This window comes from Culicoides brevitarsis, chromosome 2 (genome assembly GCF_036172545.1).
Source record: "Culicoides brevitarsis isolate CSIRO-B50_1 chromosome 2, AGI_CSIRO_Cbre_v1, whole genome shotgun sequence".
NCBI lineage: Eukaryota > Metazoa > Arthropoda > Insecta > Diptera > Ceratopogonidae > Culicoides > Culicoides brevitarsis.
The window spans coordinates 39405006-39431119 of record NC_087086.1 but is presented as its reverse complement, the minus strand read 5'-3'; the positions used below and the strand labels follow the sequence as shown (position 1 = coordinate 39431119).

The 26114-nt window shown below is 21.2% G+C and overlaps 4 protein-coding genes across 10 annotated transcripts in view; 3 read left to right on the top strand and 1 right to left on the bottom strand.

Annotated features, from left to right (window-relative positions):
* Positions 1-14225, top strand: part of LOC134832790 (RNA-binding protein Musashi homolog Rbp6) — a 342867-nt gene extending 328642 nt beyond the window's left edge. For 3 of the 7 annotated variants that reach the window (XM_063846956.1, XM_063846952.1, XM_063846950.1), the window contains 3 exons: positions 10013-10078; positions 10667-10905; positions 13514-14225. In XM_063846956.1, the coding sequence (XP_063703026.1) occupies positions 10013-10078; positions 10667-10905; positions 13514-13555 (347 nt within the window). In that variant the 3' untranslated portion in view covers positions 13556-14225. Of the gene's footprint in view, positions 1-10012; positions 10094-10666; positions 10906-13513 lie in introns of all 7 variants that reach the window. The other 4 variants (XM_063846953.1, XM_063846951.1, XM_063846949.1 and 1 more) reach the window with 2 other exon arrangements.
* Positions 14226-19579: 5354 nt separating this feature from the next.
* LOC134832793 (glutathione S-transferase 1-like) lies at positions 19580-21386 on the top strand. Its single transcript, XM_063846959.1, has 2 exons — positions 19580-19957; positions 20910-21386. The coding sequence occupies exons 1-2, from the start codon at positions 19622-19624 to the stop codon at positions 21288-21290; spliced, it is 717 nt and encodes a 238-aa protein (XP_063703029.1). The 5' UTR covers positions 19580-19621; the 3' UTR covers positions 21291-21386.
* LOC134832792 (glutathione S-transferase 1-1-like) lies at positions 21282-23018 on the top strand. The gene is made up of 3 exons (XM_063846958.1): positions 21282-21435; positions 21779-22116; positions 22623-23018. The coding sequence occupies exons 1-3, from the start codon at positions 21360-21362 to the stop codon at positions 22977-22979; spliced, it is 771 nt and encodes a 256-aa protein (XP_063703028.1). The 5' UTR covers positions 21282-21359; the 3' UTR covers positions 22980-23018.
* On the bottom strand, positions 23018-25120 carry LOC134829124 (uncharacterized). Its single transcript, XM_063842121.1, has 2 exons — positions 23734-25120; positions 23018-23205 (listed from the first exon to the last, which is right to left on the bottom strand). Exons 1-2 carry the CDS (start codon positions 25118-25120, stop codon positions 23018-23020), a joined length of 1575 nt encoding a protein of 524 aa, XP_063698191.1.
* Positions 25121-26114: the final 994 nt, after the last annotated feature.

Here is a 26114-nt window from a genome sequence, read left to right as displayed (position 1 = left end):
TCATGGTAGAGCAATTTGCGACAGAAAGCATAAAATTTATCTTATTATTTTTTTTACAATAAAACAAAAAAAAAAAGTAAAATAAAAAAAAATTGAACCAGTTAGAAAATTTTTCTTCGATTTGAAGGTTGTCGTTAAAAAATAAAAAAAAATAAAAGCGCATTTTGAAATAAATTTTAAAAAAAATCAAATAAATTTTAAATTAAATTAAATTTTTAAATTAAAAGTTTAAAAAAAATTTATAAAAATAATTATTGCATCAAAAAAATTTTTTTATTTTAAAAATTGTTTTGATTTATTTAAAAAATTATTATTGAAATAAATATTTAATTAGTGAATTTTTAATAATTTTATTTATTTAAAGAAAAATAAATAAATAATTAAATTTAATAAAAATAAAAAAAATAATAAATATAAATTTTCAATAATTTAAAAAAAAATATTTTTGTTGAAAAAAAAATAAAAAAAAAAATTAAAATGTTCATTGAGTCGAAAAATTAAAATATTCTCTTGAACAAAAATTTTTTAATTTTTTTTTTAATTAATTTTTAATAACTAAAAATTTTTAAATCATTTTCAATAAGAAATATTAAAATGTACGTTTGGTCAATAATTCAAAATGTGCATCGGGTTTTAACAAAAAAAAGTAAAATGTGCATTGGGATAAATTTAAAAAATTATTTAAATGACAATTTTCTATATTTTTACGATTTTTTTCATGAAAAAATTAATATTTTAAATTTCAAAAGACATCAAAACGAGTAAAAATTCAAATTTTATCCAAATAAATTAAAAAATGCGTTAAATCCTAACTTTTTTTGTGTACCAAAAATATATTTTTCGAATCGACTGTCAAATACTTTCCAACTGAATGATTTAAAATATTCTGTCTTCTCTGTACATTTGTTTTGTATGTGTCCCCATTAAAGTCGGTAGAAAAAAAAACTTTGTCGATACACACAAATTTATTTCGACACAAAACGAGTGGGTTCGAAGTTTCACCAAAAAATATTGCTCCGTTTCGCGCTATCAAAATTCTGATTACCCTCATGTTTTGCCGAATATATTTCGAGCGTCGTACACGTTGAAATTCGGGCTGTATGGAGAAGGCAATGAGCAAGAGAGATATTTAAAACAAATATCGTTCGATCTGTTTCACGTCATTTGCTTGAATGGGAATTGAATTGAATGGACCATGCAGTACTTTTATTTAGAAAATAACGGGAGTAGTTTGGTCCTTGTTTGTTAGCCATTGACGTAAAGCGGCAATATTTTGAATGGAGACGCTTGAATTAGCAAAAAAAATTAAATTTAGTATTTTTGTCACTAAAAATTAAAAAAAATTAAATATTTAATTAAAATTAATTTAATAATTTTTTATTTTTTTTTAAATATTTTTAGTTTAAATTTTATTTAATTAAATTTAAATAAAAAAAATTATTTTTAAAAAAATTAAAAAAAAATTTATTTAAAAAAAATAATTAATTTAAATTAAATTTGAAATAAAAAATTATTTTTTCTTAAAAAAATAAATAAATTTAAAAAAATAAAAGACTAAAAATTTTTAAATAAATTTAATTTACAAATTGAATAAAATAAATTTAAAAAATGAAAAAAAATAAGTTATTTTATAAAAAAATATTTTCTTTTAAAAAAATAATTAATTTTAAAATTAAAAAATCAGTTGAATATTCAATTAAAAAAATAAAAAAAATTAAATTAAATAAAAAATTTAAGTTAAAAAACTAAAATGTTATTCAAATAAAAATAAGCAACTATTTTTTTTAATAAATTAAATAAAATAAATTAATAAATAAAATTAATAAATTTAATATAATTTAAATAAAAAAATTTAAAAAAAAAAAAAATATTTAATTTTAATTAAAAAAAAATTTAAAATATTTTTAAGAAAAATATTTAAATTTAAAAAAAATAAAATTTTTATAAAAAATAAAAATTTAATTTAAAAATTAATTAAAAAATTAAATTAAAAAATTAATTAATTTAATTAAAAATTAATAAAAAAAATTAATTAATTAATTGAAGAAAAAAATTTAAACATAAAGAAAAAATTTTAACATAAGAAAAAATGGCACCAAAAACAATATAGTTCATAAAAAAACAAACTCGAACAAATGAGAAATATATTAATGGATCTTGTCTTGTTTTCTGATTTTCTTTCGTACTTTTTTTTCTGTGTATTTTTCGTGTGTTTGTCGATATGTTGCTGCTCGAAAGCTAAAAATATTCGACACATTTGAGCATATTTTAAGAGCAATTGGGTGAGCATACGAAAAATCCGTAAAATAGAGCAAAATGTGTGATTGATAAATGGTTTTTGGTTGTGTGCCTCTTATTGCCATACTTTAGGCAGCTTGATGCTTGACATTTGGAACAACAAATATTTTTCGTTTTCTCTCTGTGTTTTTGCCTTGATTTGTGTCTGCCTGTGCCTCATCCTCTCGTGCCTCCCGAATCGTATTTTAAGGGAAACGAGAGGGAGAACGAGATGCCACTCGAAATACATTTGCCTAAATTGGGTTAAAAAGTTAATGATTTATGTCTTTAGGATTCATCATGCTTGTCTTATCTCGTTTCTTCTTGTTTCAATGAGCGCCAGAGCAATATTAAGAGCAAAATTTCTCGAGCACTTTGTCAAAGAAAGTAATTTGTGTGTGGATCAAATGAGTCGAGTTGAGTCCTTTATTGACTTGACCCTCGTCTACTTTTTTCTTTCCGAACCTTTTGCGAACGTAAAAGTGCTACAAAAGCCATTAAGAAAATTAAATCTCCTATCTCTCTGTCGATTCGAAATAAATTCTATGGCAATAATAAAAAGTAATAAACCAATTAAACGGTTGCTCTTTTTTTCTCTATTTAAATAAAAAAAATTTTTTTTTGCTCTGAAGGTTTTTTTTTCTTTTACGAGCAACGCACTTGTCCACGTTCTCAGCACATTATTTCTTTTTATTCCTTTTTAATCCCTTGCTGTGCCGATTATGACTCATTTATTCGCACAAAAAGCGGCAAAAATAATAAAATATGTTTAAAACCTCTTTTATAACAATTTTTTGCTCTTCACTCCTCGTCACGACGCAGAAAATATTTATTTTTCTACATTTTTATGTCATTATTTTGTAATTCTTAATCGTTTTAAAAGTCTGAAATGTAAAAAATTTATATTTAAATGGAACATTATTTAAATTACGGATAAGAGGGTCAAAGGAAATGTGACGGAATTTAATTTATATAATGTTTATTATTATAATTTGGATTATAATAATAATTTTTTTTCTAACATATATATTTTTTTAAATTTATTTAATTTTTTTATATTATTATTAAATATTTATTAATAATAATTAATATTATTAAATAATATTAATTTTTAATTTAATAAATATTAATTTGATTAAAATTATTAAAAATTATTAAAACATATAATTTTTAATTAATTTAATTTTTTATAATTTTTAATTAAAATTTTATTAATAACAATATAATTTTTTAATTAATTTTTAATTTTTTAATTAATTTAAATTTGTATTATTTTTAATTTTTTTTTTTGTTTAAATAAATTTTTATTTAATTTTTATTTAAAAATTATTTATTATAATTTTTTTAAATTTTTATTATTTTATTTTTATTTTGTATAAATTAATATTTATTTTGCATTTTTAATTTAATTATATTATATTAAACATATTGAATATTTATTTTTAAAAAATATATAATAAATATTTAATATGTTTAATAAAATATAATTAAATTAAAAATGCAAATATACATATTTATTTGTACAAAAAAATAAAAATCTCATGAGATTTGTTATAAAAAAATAATTAAAAGCAAATTTTATAATTATAAATATTAAACAAACTCTTTAAAGTATTTTTTCATATATTTATCTTAATATACTAATAATTATATTTATTATAAAAAATACATTTTAAATCATTATAACACATCATTCATATAAATATATATTAACATATATCAAAATAATCTCAAACAAACAAACAAAAAAAAAGTATTTACCAAGAAAAACATTTCCCAAAATAAAAAAGTATCTGTCTATCTTCCGCATTTATCCTGATTAAATATGACGTGTATCATTTTTGATTTGTTTGTGAATCTGAATACATCAAAATATACTTTATTTCTCGCAACACACTCACTGCGTAATTTAATATTAATAATAATCATAATAATAATAATGCGAAATGGAAAAAAGGCGGATGTGTTAAAATTTGAATACATCACAAATTTTCGCTGAATTTATTATTATTATTTTTTTTTTTTTTTGCTTAGCTGTGTATGTATTACTACTAACGTATGTTTAATAGAAAAAAAATATTAAAAAAGGGAAAAATAAATAAATACATTAAAGCATTTCCCGCAAACTGTCAATGTACCTTTTTGATTTTTTTTTTAATAAATATTATATTATATTGAAACGAATTCTCATATCAGACACTTGATTCAGTCAATCGTGAATTTATTTTTGAATACAAATAAAAAAAAATGTATTTTTAGCAAATAAAAATATTGTATTGAAGAAAAAAAATCTTAAATGGCAAAAAAGAAGAAATTTCATTATTATTATAATAAACACAGATAATAGAATTTTTTTAAGATAAAAAAGTTTTTCTTTTAGAATTTTGACAAATAAAAGGGAAGGAAATACGATTTAGCAAAAAAAAAAGTATATATTTATAAAAAAGTAACATATTTAATTTAATTTAATATTAAAAAAATATGTTTTTTCTTTATTATATATTTTTCTTTATTTTTTATCATATATGTTTTTATTATGTGTCATCATTTTTAATCATTTAATTCAGAATTTTATTTTAATTAATTTATTTTATTTATATTTTTTTTTATATTTTTTTAATTTTATTTTAATTTATTTTTTTTATTTTTTAAATTTTAAATTTTTTAATTTTATTTTTTTATTTTATTTTATTAAATTTTTTTTTAAAAATTATTATTTTTTTTATTTTATTTTTTTTTATTTTAAATAATTAATTTAAATTTTATTTAATTTTAATTTTTTTTTTATTTTTTTATTTTTTTATTTTATTTTTTTAAATTAATTATTTTATTTTATTTTTTTATTATTTTTTTATTTTATTTTAAATAAATTAATTTTAATCATTTTATTTTATTTAAAATTTACAGAAAAATTAATATAAAAAAAATTTAAAAAAAATTGTAATAAAAACAAATTTATTAAAATCATTATGATAATTAAGTTAAAATTATATATAAATAATGTGACGTAACTCGCGTTAATTACAAGTTATTTGCAGTATTTTAAACTACATTTGTCACGACATTCCTTGGTAATAACCCTTCTTCTTCTTCTTGATACTGTCACTTCTTTTTTTATGTATTTTAAACAATGTCATCATTCTTCGGGGACACCAACGTTGCCCCATGCAAGCAAAAAAAAACCTTTGGTATTAATGATGATGGAAACAAACTATAACAAGTCACGCAATTTGTGTTTGATATACTTTCTGAAACATTTTACGATAATGGGCTTTGCGGCGCTCAAGAAAAATTAAAGACGACGAAGGAAAAAAAGCTGAATTTAAGCTTATCCTATCTTTCATCATTTATTATTGACATGACGTCATCTTGAAGTACAGCTCTTGAGGAGGACTTTTTCGTCGTAAAATCATTAAAATAGCAACCACAAAATGATCCTTTTTCTTATGATGGCCCAAGATATGAATATAATATAAATCGTCAAGAAAGGCACTCTTGATCACTTATCAAGTACTTTGGCACGTTTTCTGGATGCCTCAAACACGAATTATTATTATTATTTTAGGCAAATAAATCAACGATATGATAAATTTTTGGGTCATTAAAAATCAACAAATACATTAAAATCGTCCTCAAGTCACTTATCTCGAGACCACATCTCTTTTGTCGTTTACCTAAAAGTTGGCTTTTATGAGTGAAAATTTTATGAGAAGTCGTAAAAAGCAACTATTTTGCCTGCCTGCTTGTTTGCGGACAAAATGACTTCGAGAAAAGGGGATTATTATTTCAAAGTTTTTTGAGGAAGAAGAGTAAAAGGGGGAGACAAACTATCTTTGTCTATCTTTAAAAAATGGAAAATGTAGAGAAAAGGAGAATGTGAGAGATAATTGTGTTTGAATTGAATGAACGATATCGCATTTTGAGGTTATTTCACATTTTCTTACTCCTCAAGAAATTTTTTTAACAATTTTCTTACTCCTCAAAAAATTTTATAAAATTTTCAAAGATTTTTTTACTCATGAGCCTCAATTTTTTCTTTCAGCTCATTTTTCAATAAATTTGAAGCGAATGAGTTTTTTTTAAATACTTTAACTCATTATTTCACATTTTGTTACTCCTCAAGAAATTTTTTGAGTAAAAATTTTACTCCTCATGAGTAAAAATTTGCTCCTTAGCTTATTTCTCAATTAATTTGAGCAAAATATATTTTTCTTGATACAGAAAATGAAAAAAAAAAGTATCTTGAGGAGTAAGAAAATGTTAAAAACGAGTTTATACCTCATTTTGTTACTCCTCAAGAAATTTTTTGAGTAAATATGTTACTCCTCATGAGTAAAAATTTTCTCCTTAGCTTATTTTTCAATTGATTTGAACCAAATAATTTTTTTTGGAACAGAAAATGTTAAAAAAACGTATCTTGAGGAGTAATAAAATGTGAAATAATGAGTTTATTCCTCATTTTGTTACTCCTCAAAATGCTTTTTTTAACATTTTCTTACTCCTTATAAGCCTCAATTTTATTCTATCAGCTTATCATTCATTCAATTTGACGTAAATAAATTTTTTGATACATTTTTGTACTCCTCATTTCACAATTTCGTACTCCTCATGCCTCAAAATAGGTATTTAACAACTTTTTAAGCCATGAGGAGTATGAAATTGTGAAATGAGGAGTACAAAAATGTAAAATTTGTCAAAAAAATTCATTTTTGTTAAATTCAATGAAAAAAAATTATGAGGAAGGACAAAATTTTCCTTATAAAACCATTTTTTTCTTCGAAATGCGGAAAACAAAAAACGAAAGACAGGCAGACCAGAGGGTGATAAAATGTTTTTCTTTTAAAACCCCAAGTTGACATGCTTTTGTAAAGTGATTTTGCTTTCTTATTATTGTTATTTCTGTTCTTTTTGTCAAGAAAAACATTTGTATATATTTATCTAAATACTACTTTGGGCAATAGTTTTTGCCTCGTAGCCAAATTCCATCCGAATTTTAAATAACAATTAAGAAAAACTCCGAGTCAGAACCGCAGATGATTTAAAGCCGAATCCTTTTTTCTCCGTTTCTCGCTTAAATTGTTTGTCTATACAAATAAAAATGGCAAAAGACGACGTCGTTCTGACACCATTCATTCATCATTTTCCGTTTTTCCGCCCGTAAACTGTTTTTTTTTCTCAACTTTTACAACTCTACGCAGTGCATCACTGTGTCAATATTTACTCTAGCTAAATTACAAAAATAGTAGCTCGGCATGTTGACGAGTTGGAGAGAGAATACAGAACGAGTTGATGACAGTTTGGCTGCAATTCATCCATTTTATCGTCGTCATTTCATATTTTTGTGACTCGGAATATGAATAAAAAAAAATCTCTTTCTCTTCTCTCGGAGTAAGTTTACACAAGGAGCAATCATTTTCAGTTTAATTAACTTTTACGTCTTTGTGTTTCGTTGGAGAGTTATCAGAGTCAGGTAGTTGAATGCAAAAAAAAAGAAAGAAAGACCGAGAAACTGTCAAACGGTAGATAAGATGTCGGACTTGTTTATTTGCATTTTTTGTAATAAAAATAATGAAGAGCTTTTTTTTAATGAAAAAATGGGAAAATATGAAGTAAAGTAATTTTTTGATTAAAATCAGTTTTTTTAAATTAGGTATTTAAAAAAAAAATATTTGAGACTTTAATTTAAAAAAAAATTAATTAAAAAAAATTAAATAATTTTTTTATTTATGTTATATTTTAATTAAAGAATTTATTTTTTTTTTAATTTTTAATAAAAATAAATTTTAAAATAAAATAAATTAAATTAATCATTTTTTATTAATATTTTTTAATTGAGGATTTTTAATTTATTTTTATAATTTAAGATAATTTTAATAAATTTTAAATAATTTTTTTTTTTATTTTAAATTAAATTTTTTTTCAAGTTAAAATTATTTATTTAAGTTAATAAAAAATAATAAAAATAATATTTTTAAAATTAAAAATAAAATAAATATTTTAAATAAAAATAAATACTTGAATAAAATAAAATTTATTATTTTTTTATTTTTATTATAATTTTTTTATTTTAAATATTTTTTATTTAATTAAATTAATTCATATTAATTAATTAATTAATTAATTAATTTAAAATTATTTAAAATATTACTAAAATAATTTTTATAAAATATTCAAGAAAAATAAAATAACTAAAATTTCAATGAAAAATGAAACCTCCAACCAAATATTCCTGTTTTCCTTTCAACTTCGACAAACAACAACTTCTGAAAAAAATTTTTTTGAGGGAAAAAACCACGACACGACACAAAAATCTTGGCGCCGGTAAACTTTTTTCCTTCGCTCGTACAAATAAAATGAAAAGTCTGTGGACTTTCTCCGCCATCGTCGTCATCTCCCTACAATGAAGCGAACGACAACAACGACTTATGAAGAAAAAAAAGGATGGAAGAAGTAATTTTCATTGTTATTTGTGTTGTATAGTCTCGCAAGAAAATGCTCCGATAACGAGCAGACTAAAAGTCAGGAAAAACAAACACAAATAAACAAACAGACACTTTTCGACAAAAATACTTCCTGCTTTCTTTCACTTTTTAAGCTAATCTGTGCTGTCTTTTTTGTTTTGTTTTTGGCAACAAATGGAGAAAAATTTTTGAGAGATGAGATGATTTATGGAATGAAGTCAAGATTTCACTTCTTGAACTTTAGAAAATTTAAAAAAAATGTTTTTAATTTGTTCGAGTGTGTTGAGAGGAGAGTGAGACAAAATAAATCAATATTTAAAAAAAAATAATAAAATTAAATTAAAAAAAAATAAATTAAATTAAAAATGTTAATATTTGTTTGAAAAATAACAAAAAAATATTTTTTTTATTAATTAAAAAAAATTAAATATTTCAATTATTTTTTAATAAATTAAATAATTAAAAGAAATTAATTAAAAATTTATTTAAAAAAATAAATAATATTTTTTTATTTAAAATAAAAAAAATATATTTTTTATTAATTGAATAAATTTAAAATTAATAATTTTTTTAAAATAAAAATTATAATTTTTTTTTAAAAATAAAAATATTAATTTATTAATTAAACAAATTTTAATATTTTTAATAATTTTTTAAATATTTTAATTTAAAAAAAATTTATTTTGATTAAAAATAATTTAAAAATTTAAAAAAAAATTATATTTAATAAAAAAAAATTTATTTTAAAAAATAAATTTTAATATATTCAATTATTTTTAATAAAAAAAATATTTAAAAAAATTATAAAAATATTTTTTTCATTAATTAAATAAATATTAATATTTTTTTTTAAATAATTAAATAATTTTAAAAATAAATAAAAAATAATTCAATTAAAAAAAATTAACTTATTAATTTATTTTGTGTAATTTTTCAATAATTAATTAATTAATTAATTTTTTTAAATCATCAACAATTCATTTAATTTCCGTAAACACAAACAAAAACACACATTTACACAAAATCCTTAAATATCCTATAGAAAAATCCTTAAATAGCAATAGAATAGATTTAAAAAAAAAATCTAGAATAGAAAAAATTAAATTCCTTTAAAATTTCGTGTTAACCCTTAAAATTTTTGTAGAAATTGCTTTTCATTAATCATTAGACGAGCCAAAAAATTTTCTAATAAACATTGTTTTTGTTTCTTTCCTCATTTTTCGTCTTATTTTTGTGTCATCAACCATCAAAACAACAACAACAACAAACAACAGTCGATTTAACAAATGGGCAGCTAACACCAAATAACAACACACCACTTCTCACACAGGCGCTTTCAGGTGAGACTTATACTTGTATGTCCAATTTTTTATATTATTATAGAAATTAAGAATATTTTGCACTTTTTGCACACTTTTACACGCACACCTTTAAAATTTTTCCCATTTTATCGTCTTTTCTTCACATTTTTTCACGTTTTCTCGTTTGATTTTCATTTTTTGAGAGAGAAAAAAAAAGAAATTTTCACCTCACATTTTGATTTATTTCCTTTTACGTGCGAAGTTTTGCCTATTTTTGTTCGCATCATCATCATCAACGCAAGCACAGTCATTATCATCAATCATTTTGACTTACTTAACCTCGAGTCGAGTCCATCTCAAGTTATCTCCATCAAAAAAAAAATTTCTTTTCTTCCTTCTTCGCCTCTCCTCCTTTCCTATTTTATTATTTATTTGCGCTATTTAAAACTTTTTGATTTTTCGTGAAGTAAGCCAAGCACATCATCACACATTAATTTAACTTTTCAAAAAAAAAAAAATTCTTTTGACGTGAAATTTTTTTGCTTGCTATTTTTTTGCACAAACACTCGAAAAAAAAATCAATAAAAATTTATTTTCATTAAAATTTTTTTTTTGTCATTTCAACAGTTATGAACAACTATCAAGCCGCAGCTGCAGCAGCGCAAGGATTCGGACCCCCAGCATCTCCGCATACGACAACAACACGAACGGCGTTCCCCGCAACAAATAGTCCCGGACCCACAATTGACATGTACAGTTCAAGCGGTGCAACGGCAGACAGCGTTGGTTACGTTCAAGCTACGAGCCCGCAACCATCGGGATTTCCTGCGATCGCTGTTAGTCGGGCTCCGTTAAATTATAGTTCGGTAAGTTTTTTGAGGAATTTTTTGTTTAATTCAATTACTTAATTATTTTTTCTGAAAAAAAAAAATTTGTTGAGTTCAATTAATTAATTTTCTTGAGTTGTGAAAAGTTGGCGTGAAATGAACAAAAAATTGTTTTTTAATTTTTTAAAAAAAAATTATTTAAAAATTTAATTAATTTTTTTTTAAAATTAATTTTAATTTTTTATTTAAAATTTTTAATTTAAAAATTTTTATTTTTTAATTAATAAATAAATTTATAGGAAATTAAATAAAATTTAAAAATAATAAATTTTAAATTTAAAAATTAATTTTTAATGAAAAAATAAATAAAAAAAAAATTACTTAAAATTAAAAATTTAATATTTTTTTTAGATAATTAAATAATTTAAAAAAATTTACTTTCTTAAGTTCATAAAAAAATTAATTAATTAAATTTTTTTTTTAATTTATAAATTTTTTTTTAATTTATTTAATTTTTCATAATTTTTTAATTCGTTTAAATTTTCATTTTTTTATTTTTAACTTATTTTATTTTTTTAAATTATATTTAATTTATTTTAATTTTTAATGAAATTAATATTATATTTTTTTATTTTTTAATTAAAAAATTTTTCGTATTAAAAAATTTAGTAAAATTAATTAAATTGAATTAATAATAAATTTTTATTAATTTAAAATTATTTTTTATTATTTTATAAAAATTTTAAATTTATTTTCCGAATTATTCAAATTTGTCAACAACTTCAATAAATATTTTTTAATAAATTTTCCATGAATTTTTTATTTATTTTTTTTTTTTTGTTTTGTATTTTTATTTAAATTTATTTTTTTTAAATTAATTAATTAATTATTATTTAATATTTTAAAATTTTATTAATATTTAATTTTTTTTATTTATTTATTATTAAAATCTTATTTGTAATTTTTTTTTTAAATTCCATGTTTTTTCAATTTTTTAATATTTTTACATATATTTTATTTTATTTATTTTTTTTTTATTTTATTTCCACAAAAAAAAAGACGAACGAAATACCAAAAATTTCCAAAAATTCCTCTGAAACGCACAAAAACTCATGTTTTCGCGTATACGTCAATAGATTGCAGGTAAACGAACGTGAACATGAAATTCAATTAATTTATCAGACAAAGCGAGTGCTCTATTATTTTTTTTTCTGTCTGTCAGAAAGGATTCCTTTTTTTTCGTGTATTTTTCTGTGTGTGTGTTCCATTTTATTTCCACATGTCAAATTCATTTGCATGTGAAACTTTTTTATTATTATTTTAATTTATCGTATGTGCGATTTTGAACCCGCTGTCGGTCGGTGAAAATTTGACGATTCTATCCAACATCGACAGACCAACGAAAATTCCGCAAAAAAAAAATTAGACAATAATATTCAGTTAGATAAATTTTTAAATAAAAAAAAAATCTAAAAAAATCGATTGACAAAAAAAAATTAAAAAAAAAATGTTCCTGCCTATGATTTTTTTTCGGCAGCAAACATAAATATATCGACTGATTTTGTCCAACATTTTTTTTTTAATGAACGTCTGGTCGGTTAATTTAATTTATGTTTATTGTGTGATATTTTTTTGTGCGGTACCAGCATATTTCGCGAAAAAATGAACACAAAAAAAAACGGAAATGAAGAAAATGAGCAAATGGTTTTTTGATGAACATCATGTCTGATGTGAGGTGAGCCTCAATATCAAACATTAAAAAAGAGCAGTCGACACAAAAAAAAGAAATTGGATTATCGTATCAAGTTGTATGGTTTTAAAATGTCTGTGGTTGAGCACCAACATTGCTCTCGAAAAAAAAAATTTTTTTTTTACCACATTTCGAGGAAAATCCTCTTGACGATGATGCGTTGCTAAAATTTTTTTATAATAATATTTTTTTTATAATTATTGCAGTGCATTTTTTTTAAATTTCATGAAATTTCTTACAAAGAAATCGTTTTTTGAATTTTTATTAAAATTTTTAATTTAATTTAATTTTAATTTAATTAATAAATTTTATTTTATTTTTTTATTTAAAATTATAAAAAAAATAATTTAATTTTTTATTTTTTTAAAATATTTTTTTAATGAACATTTAATTTTTGAAGATTTTTTTTTTTAATTTAAAAAAATATTTAATAAAATTTTTAATAATTTTTTTAAAATTTTTCTTAATTTAAATTTTATTTATTAATATTATTTAAAAATTTCATTTCAAATAAAAATTAAATTTTGCATTTTTGAAATTTTTTAAAAAATTATATTTAAAATAAAAAATTTTCAATTTTAAAAAATTTTTTAAAATTATTTTCTAAATTAAAAAATTAAAAAATTTAATTATTTTTTAACTAAAAAATTATTTTTTATTTATTTATTTTTTAATTAAAAAAAATATTTTTATTTTTTTTTTTTTAAATTTTAAAGAATTTTTGACAAATTCAATTTTATTTGAAAATTTCTTAAAATTTTTTTTTAAAATAATATATCTTAAAATTAATTATTTTAAATATTTTTTAAACTTTAAAAAAAAAAATTTTTCAATTTTATTTAATAAAAATTTTTAGAAGATTTTTACTAATTAAAAAAAATTTTTTTATTTTTACAGGGACCTCTAATTCCAGCTGCTTTCACAAATGGATATCATTGAACCACAGCGGCGGCGGCAACGGGAGCAGCAATACCATCCACTGCAATGAATGTTGTAGCAATGAATCTTAACAATAATAGCACTAATTGTAATACAAATAATATAAATATGACTCTGAATAAACATCATCATCACCAAACACAACAACAACAACAACAAATATTGAGTAGTATTTTTTCATGGTAAGTCTCAAAAAAATGTGCAATCTCTGTTTCGTCTCCTTTCGACGCTTTACTTAAAAATTTATACATTAAAAAAAATTAAATAAATTAATAAACGACCCAAAGGAGACGAAACATCGACAACAAGAAAAAAGACTCTTTGCGAATTAAAAAATATTAAAATAAAAAAAAATTAGACGAATGTACGACATCCATTTGAAAAATTATTATAAATACAATTAAAACTTTTTTTGGGTGTCGAATTTATGAAAAAAATGTCAATTTTTATGATACGAAAGTAATAAAAAAAAAACAAAAAATAATTAAATATAATGTTAATAAAAAAAAAATAAAAATAAATTTAGAAAGGAAAGATTTTCGCGCCATTCCTTAGTAGGGCGTGATCTTGCCAGCCATGTTTTGTATAATTAATTAATTAATTAATGTTTCGTTATTAAAATCATAGAAAGATGTCGCTGTCTTATTAATGAGGCTGTTGTTATATTTAAAAAAAATATTCGTTTTTTCGACCTTTTTAAACATTACCATCCCTTGTTTTCTTTTTTTTTCATATTTTTAATACAAATTAAATAATAAAATATAAAATTGAATGACGATACGAATGGAACCAAAAATTATTAAACATTATTATGATTCTTATACAATTAAAATATATATATATATATATATATACATTATATATGGATAACTAATATATATATTGAACAAACTATTATTATTATATTATTAATTAATTATTATATACAATAATAATTAATAACAACAAACAACCGAATATATATTAAATAAATTCTACAACATCATATATAAAAAGTAATAATTAATTTTTTTTATTATTTTTTTTTATTTTAAATTAAAAAAAAATTAATTTAAAAATGTTTATAAAATAATAAAAAAAAATAAATATTAAAAGAATGAAGAAAAAAGGCAGTTTATAAAAATTAAATAAAAAAAAATAAAATTTAAGCACAAATTTTTGGATAAAACAAAGCCGACCGCCATTTTCAAATTAAAATTAAAAACCACAATAAACATATAAACGATACAGAGTTACAGTTCAATTGCCTCCATATTTGTCAATAAATATAACTAACCAAGAATTTAAAAAAATATAAATATTAAAATATATAACAAACAAAAAATATAAAATTCTGAACGAAACAATTACAAAAAAAAATTCAAAATTATTATTTTCTTATTTTTTTTATAATTTTTAAAATTTTGCAAAAATAACAAACATAAAAAAATATCTTAAAAAAAATTTTTTGAACGAAACAAAAAAAAATTAAAATTATTTTTTTTTTATTTTTATAATTTAAAAAAAAATCTGGCAAAAAAAAATCTAAAATAATATAATAATTGTTTAAACGTAAAAAAAATTAACGTGTCATTATTACCACAATATATATAAATAAAATAATAAATAAACTCAACTCATATTAATAACTTATAAAACAAACGAGAAAGATATACTATAAAAAACTGTACTACTCACTCTTTATATTCAACATACCATTTATAAAGAAAATAATATCAGGAATGAGCAAATTAATGATGAGTATAAACAATAAATTAAAAAAAAAATAAACATATTATGAAACTTATAAATATAAAAAAAAATAAAATATAATAAAAAATTATGAAAAAAAAACTGGTGTACTCACCGATGTCGAAACTTTCTAAACAAAGTACACTCATCGTGGTAACACTATTCAATAAATTCATGTGTCTTTTCACTTAGTATTTATTTATTAGTAAAAAAAAAAGAAAATGAAGAAGAAAAAATGTTATATTACTTATTGTCATTATTATTATAATTGTAAAACTATGATTATTATCATTATACTGTATTATAAAAATTAAGGAAAAAAAAGATAAAATTAAATAAAAAAAAAGAAAATCACCACAATGTCCTTCTACTATCCCTTTTTGATAATTATTACGCTATAAAACAAAAAATATACTTTTTGAAAAAAAAAAAATAAAAAAATATACATTAACTTGAAAAAATTTGGAATTTATTGAGTACCCTTAATATTGTTATCAAAGGACTGCAAGTAGCGAAAAACGTACATAGCAATAGTTTTAGTCTTGATTCAATTGAAAAAAAAATAAATAAAAAAAAATATATTAACGGTCTCAATAAAATCCAAATTTTTTCGTTTGATGCATTATTAAGGTATGGCGAATAATAACTATATAAATAAATGCTAATTATTACCAATTAATTAATTAACTCATAATTAATAATGAAAAAAAAAGTTTTAAAAAACGTACTTTAGTTAGCAAAAAAAATTTTTGAACCTCCTGAAAAGAATCCTTGTATACTCTTGTATACCTTAGTAGTTATTATACTTATAATTATATTATACTATATAATATATAATTAATTAGGTAAGTCAATTTTATCCCATTTTTTGTTTTTTTTTGCAAACATGTTCTAAGTTCCATAACATTCTAATTAAATTTAAAAAAAAAACAAACCATCCCAAAATATACTTAACGAAAAAAAAATTCAAAGAAGAAGAAGACAGGATATCAAAAAAAAAGAAACAAAAAGCATATATGTTATAAAAAAAATTATTAGATAGATAGATAAATACTAAAAATGAAAAATAAAAAATCATAAGGATGGGATTTTATTAAAAAAAAAAACAAAAAATAAAAATATATATCATAAAAAAGAACAAAATTAAATTTAATTTTTCAGAATGCAGAGAATGATACAAAATATTTTCATATTGTAGTTGATGCAGAAAAATGAGAAAAATTTTGGAAAGTTAGAAAATTTCTTAGAAGAAGGTACAAGAACTCAAGTCTCATGAACATTTTTAACTTTTTACCAATTTTTTTTTTTGTATTATTATTTTTAATTTTTTTTTATATAATTATTATAATAATGATCAAAAAAATGATAGTTAAAAAAAAAATTAAAAAATACTTGTTAATTATTACTAATTTTTACACCATTGTAAACTCGCTTATGTTTCAATTAATTATGATAATAAACAAACAAAACACTCACTCACACACACATAATGCTAAAAAAAATATGATAAATATATGTATTCGTTCAGACACAAAAAAAAACAAACACATTTAAAAAAATCCTTATAATTATTCGCAAACAACATATAAACAACAGTATATTATTATATTGATTAAATTACACATTCGTATTCATTCAATTTAAAATACCAATAATAATAATTATTATTATAATATATATGATGAAAAGAAGAACACAACAAAAAAAAATATATATATGTGTCGTACTCATGTAATATAATATGTTTTTACGTGAGAATAATAATATAAATAAATATTAAACAAAAAAAAATTAGCTAAGCTAAAAGTTATATTAATTATTATATAATGATTATTGCAATATTAATTATAATAAAAAAAATATACATATAAAGGTAAATGATTAAAAAATAAATAAAATATACAACAAGCAACAATATATATAAATATAAAATTAATGAGATGAAAAGATTTAGTGGATAAGGGACCTAAAATATTATCAACCTATGTAATATTTTATATATAAAAAAATTAATTATATTTTTTTTTATTAGAAAATTTTTAAATTTTTTAGAAAACCTTGGTTACAAAAAAAAAAGCAAACCTATTTTTATTAAAAAAAAGCTTTACTACTCCTTGGTCTTTCAAATTAGATTTTTTTTTATTTTTTTTCTAAATTTTTAAAAATATAAATAATAAAAAAAAATTATTTCTGTAAACAAAAGCAATTTAATTCTCACTCAAGTGAAATATTTTTTAATATAAAAATAAACAAAAAATACTAAATAATGATAACTATGATAATAAATATAATGTTAACTCGTAAGAAATACAATTCGATAATTTTACAAATTTTTTTAATAAAATTTTTAAGTTTAACATTCTATCATAGAACAAAAAAAAATTAAACGCTGAATCTTTTTATCTAAATTAATAATAAATAATGTGTATTGTGTATACAAAAAAAAATGATAAAATAAATTAAATTAAAATTTCGTTATACTTTGGTCCAAAAATAAAAAAAAAATGTTTCTTTTAAAAAAAAATAATTATTAAAAAAATAGTTAAATAAGTTATATAAATAATATATATATCATTTGGTGTAATATTATCATTAATATAAGAAAATATATTAAACATAATTTTCATTGTTGTTGCTATGAATATTAATATTATTAATTAATAATGAACAAAAAATATATAAATATATATATTAAGTAAAAAACAAAACACACACACATAACTTCTTAACGAAATATAATAATTTTTATTATGGCATAAAATGACAAACAAGTCAAAAAAATCCTGAACAAACTGGATTTAACAACATCAGTATATAAATTTGTGAACATTCGAAAAAAACACAAACGTCTATAACTTTTAAGAAACTACAAATATTAATAACAAAAAAAAAATTATCAAAACACAAATGAAGTTTATTATAAATAAAAAATATTAATGAATATAAATACAACAATAAAGAAAAAAATGATGAAAGAAAAAATGAAACCCCAAAAAAAATAAATAAAACATTAAAAAAACACAATTTACCGCTGATGATTAATATGAAAATAATATTAATAAAAATATATATTATACTATATTATAAATAAAAAAAAGTTAATTGATTAAAAATTAATGATAAAAAATTATTATAAATAAATAAATTTAAATAAAAAAAAACGCAATGTATCCAAAAACAGAACAAAGAAAATATCTATACAAAAATATATACAATAAGTGAAATAATGAAATAAAAATAAAATATGATCAACCTTAAAATAAAAATTAAAAAAATGTTTTTTAATATATATTTTTGTGCAAAAAGTTTTAAAGGTAAGTTTCTTTTCAATTTTTAATAAAAATTATTTTTTTTTATTTAAAAATAATATTTTTTTTATATAATTATATATAATAATTATAATTAATTTATAAATTTAATAATTAATTTTTAATTAATTATAAAAATAAAAACTTATTTTTTTTTATCTAAAATTTAAAAGATTAAAAAAAATATTTTTTTCATTTTAAATAAATATTTTTATACAAAAAAAAACAAAGGTAAGTAAAAATAATTTAAAAATAATTAAAAATAATAATTTCATTAAAAATTTAAATAATTTTTATATTAATTAATTAAATAATGTTTATTATAAAAATTAACAATAATTAATAATTGAATAATAATTTTAAATTAAAAATTATTTTTTTTTATTTTAAAATAAATATTTAAAAAAAAAATAAAGGTAAGTATTAAAAGGTAACAATAATTAAAATAAAATTATTTATAATTTTTTTTTAATAAAAAAAATAATTTTAATTTAAAAATAAAAAAATAATTAAAAATATTAATAAAAAAAATTAAATAATTAAAAAAAATTTTTTTATAAATAATTAATTTTAATTTTTCAAAAATAAATTTTCTTAAATTATTTTTCAATTTAAATAAATATTTTTATACAAAAAAAATTAAAAGGTAAGAATTCTTATCAAAAATTAACTTTTGACCTTTGATTGCACAAAAAATTATCTTTCTTCTTATTCTTGTGCACAAAAATTTTTCAGTAATCATTTTAAATTTGTTCGAATAACATTCTCTTTGAAATTCTTAATTTTTTTTTTGTATTATTAATTTATTATCGTCATCATCACAAAAGAATATTCTCACTTTGATATATTTAATTTTAAAATTCTACTGAATTTGTTAATTAAGTGACCCAAATTTTAAATTACTCGAAGGCAAATAATTCGTTCGCTTGAGAAAACTTTATTCAGTCGCTTGCTGAATTTCGTTTGAATCGGTCTTTCAACAAAATATTATTTTATTTTTAGAAAACTTTTTTTTGTTTTTCGAGTCATGAAATTGTACGCTGTTTGTGATGGGCCCCCGAGCTTTGCCGTTCGAATGCTCCTGAAAAAGCTGAAACTCGAGTACGAGTTGATTGACGTGGATTATTGTGCGGGCGAGCACATGACTGACGATTATGCGAAAATGAATCCGCAAAAAGAGATTCCCGTGTTGGATGATGACGGCTTTTACTTGGGCGAAAGTAACGCAATTTTGCAGTATTTGATGGACAAGTATGCGCCCGAAAGTGACATGTATCCGAAAGAACCGTTGGCACGTGCGTTGGTGAATCATCGATTGTGCTTCAATTTGTCGTTTTTCTATCCGAGCATCTTTCAGTATGTTGTAAGTATTATTTTTGGTCCAAAAATTTTTCTTAAAAAGCGGATTTTTGAACATTTTCTTAAAACTTTCACTAAAAATAATAAAATTAAAAAAAAATTAAGCAAAAAAAAAATTTATAAAGACAAATTTTAAAAAATTATGAACTTAATTATTTTCGAATTTAATTTAAATTTATTTATTAATTTTATTTTAAAATCTAAAATTTTACAAATTTAGTTTAAAAATATTTTTAATAAAATTTTAATAAAAAAAAATTTTTTTGACGAGTTTTGTATTAATTTAATTAATTTTATTTAGTTCATTAATTGAATAAAAAATTATGCTAAATGATTATCTATTAAAATTATTAATTTTTTTTTAAATAAAAAAAAATAATAATTAAAATTTTTTAAAATAAAATATATATTAGATTAATTAAAAATAATAATATTTTTTTAAAAATTAAAAATTATTAAAATATAAAATAATATTTATTTAAAATTAAAAATAAATAAAAATTAAAATAATAAAAAAAAAAAATTTTAAAATTAAAGTTTTTTTTTATTTTTTTAATTTTATTAAATTTAAAAATTATAATTATAATAAATTATAATTATTAATTAAATAAAAAAAAATTTTTTCATTAATTTTTAAAAATTTTATTTTTTTATTTTTTTTTTATTTTTATTTTAATTTTATTTTAATTTAATAAATTATAAAATTAAAATTATTTTTAAAAAAATTATTAATTGAATAAAAAAGTTTTTTCATTATTATTTTTAAAAATTTTATTTTTTACTTTTTATTTATTTATTTATTTTTTATTAATTAATTTATTTATTTTATTTAATTAATATTTTTAAAAATTTTATTTTTAATATTTTTTATTTTATTTTATTTTTTTTTAAATTATTTAATAAATTTTTAATTATTTTTATAGTTTTTAACCCAAAATAATTCAAAATAATTTCAGATCTTACCGATGTTCTTCGCCTACGATCGTTCCGAATACCGCCTGAGTCGAGTTCACATCTCCTTAACAGCCTTTGAGACCTACTTAAAATCCTCCGGCACCAAATACGCCGCTGCCAATCATCTAACCATCGCAGATTTCCCGTTAGTTGCCTCCGTCATGTGCTTAGAAGCGATCAAATTCAACTTTTCCGACGAATATCCCCATATTGCTCGCTGGTATGCCAACTTCAAAGCCGAAAATCCCGAAATCTGGCAGGAAGCTGAACTCGGAATGCGAATGACGGAATATTACGAGAAAAATAATCCAGATGTCTCGCACTTGAATCATCCGTTGTACCCGAAAAAGAGCTTGATTGAACACGAAACGATTTTTAAATAAATTTTTTTGCTTGAAATTCTCTTCGGTGTTCATGCGACAAGTTTCTCTCTTGATTTTTTTACTCGAGTTATGATGCAAAATGTTTATTTTAAGTCAGTCTGTGTTGAAAAGTCGCTCGTGAAACATCGTTTTGTTACATTTGCCGGTAGAAAATAAGTTTTTTTGTATTTTTTATCGCAAAAACCTACATTTTATAAATAAATAAAGTTTTGTACGAGATAATTTTCGTGAAGATACGGAAGATAAAGACACAAAAATGTATTTTGAGTCAATCCAAAGGTCATTGCACTCCATGAAACCATAAAAAACTTTCATTTTCATCCATTAAACTAATAAATTTCGTCGCTAAAGTGAATAAAGTGTAGGTTTTTGCGGCGAAATAGGCGCGACACGAACTCGTTTTGCATTTTTCGAAGGCAAACTTGTCCGATAAAAATAATTAATTGTGCATTCTTTGTCTATTTTTGCATTACAATCACATATTTCAGCTAATATGAAGCTCTATGCTGTCTCAGATGGGCCTCCAAGTCTCGCTGTACGAATGTTGCTTAAAGCGCTGAACATCGAATATGAGCTGAAAAATGTCGATTATTGCGCCGGAGAGCACATGACGGAAGAATATGCGAAAATGAATCCGCAAAAAGAGATTCCCGTGTTGGATGACGGCTTTTACTTGAGTGAAAGTAACGCGATTTTGCAGTATTTGATGGATAAATATGCGCCGGAGAGTCCCATGTACCCGAAAGATGCGGTAGCGAGAGCTTTGGTCAATCATCGTTTGTGTTTTAACTTGGCTTATTTTTATCCGAGCATCTCAGCGTATGCGGTAAGGACTGAAATTTTGAAAAAAAAAAATTTTTTATTAACAAAAATGTGCATTGAGATGATTTTTTATTAAAAAAATTTGCATTGGGGCAAAATTTTTTAAAAATTTGTTTAAAATTAGAAGAAAAATTTAAAAAATTTTGACCCAATGCAAATTTTGTGATTAAAAATTAAAAAAAAATTTGAAAATTTTTACCCAAAGCAAATTTTGAGATTAAAATTTAGAGAAAATTTGAAAATTGTTTTGACCCAATGCACATTTTGTGATTAAAATTAAGAGAAAATTTGAAAATTTTTACCCAAAGCAAATTTTGAGATTAAAATTTAGAGAAAATTTGAAAATTGTTTTGACCCAATGCACATTTTGTGATTAAAATTAAGAAAAAATTGAAAATTTTTTACCCAAAGCAAATTTTTTCTTCAAAATAAAGAATAAATTTTGACCCAATGCACATTTTTCTTATAAATTCGATAAAAATTAATTGATTTCTTCAAAACTTCTTCCAGATGGCTCCAATTTTCTTCGATTACGAGCGCACGCCATACGGCAAGATGAAAGTCAACATGTCACTCAAGACATTCGAGACCTACTTAGATAAAACTGAGACAAAATATGCCGCTGCCAATCATCTCACTATCGCAGACTTCCCTCTTGTAACTTCCGTGATGTGTTTAGAAGCGATCAAATTCCCGCTCGATGAATATCCGCGCGTAAAATCATGGTACGAGAACTTCAAACGCGAAAACGGCTCTTTGTGGACAATTGCTGAAGCAGGAATGAAGGAAATTGAGCATTTTGAGAAAAATCCTCCAGATTTGACGCACTTGAATCATCCTTTGCATCCAGCGAAGAAGTTGAAATGAAAGTTTTTCAAGTTTTTTGTAAGAAATAAACGAAAAATTTATTCACATTTGCAATTTTTGTCGCAATAATCGCAACAACGGGATAAATGGCGACGAGGGCATGTCGGGTGACAACAATTTTTGGGGGTTTCTTCGGGTTTGGGGGGATTTGGCTTTCCAGGTTTGGTTATTACGGTCCCTGTGTGTACTCCGAATTTCAAGAGAATTTCGTTTTTGTAAGTTTTTCCTGAAAATTTTAAAGAAAATTTTGAAAAAAATCACATTTTTGATAATAAATGATTAAAAATTTTCAAAATTAATTAAAAAAATTAAAAATTTATTTAAAAAATTTAAAATTAATTTAATATAAAAAAATTAAGATTAATTTAAAATTTTAAAATTAATTTTTTTTTTATTATTTTAAAATTTTATTTAGTTTTTAAAAATTGTTATTTAATTTGATTAAAAAAAATTTAAAATTAATTTTCAAAATTAATTTAAAAAATTTAAAATTTAAAAAATTTTCGAAATAATTAAAATTTAAAAAATTTTAAAAATAATTTAAAAAATTTTTAAAAATTTCAATTAAAAAAAAATTTAAAATTAATTTAAAAAATTTCAAAATTAATATAAAAAATTTTAAAATAATTTTAAAAAAATCAAAATTAATTTCAAAAATTTCAAAATTAATTTAAAAAATTTTAAAATTATTTAAATTTTTTTTTTAAATTAAAGTCATAAAATTGCTCAAAAACCTAAATTTTCAAATACGAACCTGGTCTTAAAATAATATCTCCATACAATTTTTGATGATTTACGGCATTTGGAAAGTTTTGTGGTTGAATGTAAAACGCAGAATGCTTCAAAAACTTTTCCGATAAGGGTTTTGTGTCATTTTTCTCCTCAATTTTCATTAAAAGTTCATCTTCACAAACTTCATAGTCAATAATTGACTGCTTTGAATCATGAATTGTCAATTCTGAGTGTTTTGAATCCATTTTAATTGAATTTTTTGACTCCTGAGACTCATTTGGCTTCATTTTTGAACCTTCAGAGTGCTTCGAAGACAGATTTTGTGACTTTTGTGCCTCATCAGAGACTGTCGGAGTAATTTTTGGATCTTCCGAAGCTTCATTTGGACCTTCTTCTGAACTTTTTGTCAAAGATTTGGTCGATTTTTGCTCTGAAGTCGTTTCCGAAACCTCAATTGATGGATTTGAAGCACTTTTAACTGAAATTTCTTCAATTTTCTTCGTTTTGAACTTCAATTCTCGCTTTGGAAACTCCGTCAAACCTAAAAACTCCAAGTCATAATCCGGAAAAATGGGCGTTAGTTCGTGAAAATCGTTGCAGGTGTTAAATCTAACATAATTTTGCGTCGTATAAATTTCCAAAATTCTTCCGGAACGAGGTTCAACTACTTTTGACACGAATTTCAGTTCATTTTTATCATTTTCATTATCATTTTGAGATAAAATTTTATAAAAACAGTCAAATCCCTTATCAGGATGTCGTGAAATCGCAATTCCAAGTTGCTGCGGAATGCGCAAATCGTGTTCAGTGCCCGAAATTTCCATTAATTTCTTGTAAGAAGTTCCATCGGGCAAGTTAAAGGTGAATTGCGAGGCATTTATACTCAAAATATGATCATAAAGTGTCGTTTTTTGGTCGTTAAACGTTGAATTTCCCGCTAAATTGAAGAAAATTCGGCTCGAAATGTCACAAGGAGTCGCTTCCGTGGCATGAGCGGAGTAACAAATGCTCAATTCGTTCGTTTTTTTCAACGAAAATCGCGCTTGAATGAAAAGAGCTCCCGGAAATCCATCTTCGCCGTCTTTGGAAATGGTTGACATGATGATGTCGCCACAAGAAGTAACGTAAGGCTTCCAAATTTGATTGTCGAGGGTGTTGGAAGAGTAATTTTTGCCTTCTAAATTCTGTTTTAAGAAATAATTTTCGCCGTCGAGACAGAATTTTGCGTTTTTTATGACGCCAATCGAGCGCCCGCCAACAGTTGCATTCAAAAAAGTCGCTTTTTCGGTATTTTCAACGTAATCTGAGACATTTTCGCAGTTTAAAATGACGTTTGAAACCCTTCCATGTCTGTCTGGGACGCAAATTTGGTGCAAACGAGCTCCATAAGTCAAGATTTGAACAGACATTTTGTTCTGATTTGATATTTCGAACAAAAAAACTTCCTTTTCTGCTTCAATTAGAGAAATTTTTTTCGAAACGATGCAAATTTCGCCATTATTGAAGACTTCTCGTTGAATATTTGAACAATTTTCATCAGAATCTGTCAAAGAAAGGCAATTTTCAGCACGAAATGTTCCTTCGGAGTAACTTTCATAAGCAAAACTGCTGGATTCGAAACAGTCTGAAACATAATTTCCATCCGAGGTTGTCTCACAAGTTGGTAAGTTTTGAATTTTTTGTCGTGAACAATCGCTTAATGAAGATTTGTCGTCAGAAACTTCGTATAAAATGAAGTTTTGGCTTTCAATTTTTGGTAGATTTGAATTTTTGAAGGATTTACAAGACATTTTTCGTTTTAAAGTTTTGATAAACTACAAAATTTACTTGAAAAAATATGAAAAATGGCCTACTAGATGAAAAATTTATGAAGTAAAAACGATTTTTAATAATTTTTATATTTGAAATTAATGAAAAAGTGACATCTGTTGACCAACATTTATCAGAAATATATTTGAGGAGTATTAAAATGATGAGAAGTAAACGTAAATTTTGAGAATTTTTGAGCCACAGGGAGTTAAATGTCAAAAGTTGTGATTGATTTATAAGAAAATTTCGTATTTTGAAGGTTTTTGTGTCTGTCCGTAATTTTTTAAAACAAATTTTAATACAAAAAGTTTATTTTTTGAGAATTTTCTTGACAATATTTTTCAAAATTTTAAGAAATTTTAAAAATTCTTCTAAATTTGAAAAATTTTTAATTTATCTCAATTTCACAAAATAAATTCTAAAACAAATTTTTCAAATTAAAAAAAAAACAAAATTTTATAAAAAATTTAATTTTAAAATAAAATTTTTAAAAATTTAAAGGTAAAAAATAAATTTATTAAAATTAATTATTAAAATTATTAAATTTTTCTTAAAAGAATATTTTTTTTTTAACTTTAATATTTTATCGAAATT

Bases quoted from the DNA above. Each gene is read 5' to 3' on its own strand.
- LOC134832792 (XM_063846958.1), top strand. From the start codon at position 21,360: ATGATGCAAAATGTTTATTTTAAGTCAGTCTGTGTTGAAAAGTCGCTC. The intron at 21,436-21,778 runs GTAGAAAATAAG...CACATATTTCAG, and splicing joins TCGTTTTGTTACATTTGCCG to CTAATATGAAGCTCTATGCT. The intron at 22,117-22,622 runs GTAAGGACTGAA...AACTTCTTCCAG, and splicing joins CGAGCATCTCAGCGTATGCG to ATGGCTCCAATTTTCTTCGA.
- LOC134829124 (XM_063842121.1), bottom strand. From the start codon at position 25,120: ATGTCTGTTCAAATCTTGACTTATGGAGCTCGTTTGCACCAAATTTGC. The intron at 23,206-23,733 runs GTTCGTATTTGA...TAAAATTTTCAG, and splicing joins AGATATTATTTTAAGACCAG to GAAAAACTTACAAAAACGAA.
- LOC134832793 (XM_063846959.1), top strand. From the start codon at position 19,622: ATGAAATTGTACGCTGTTTGTGATGGGCCCCCGAGCTTTGCCGTTCGA. The intron at 19,958-20,909 runs GTAAGTATTATT...AAATAATTTCAG, and splicing joins CGAGCATCTTTCAGTATGTT to ATCTTACCGATGTTCTTCGC.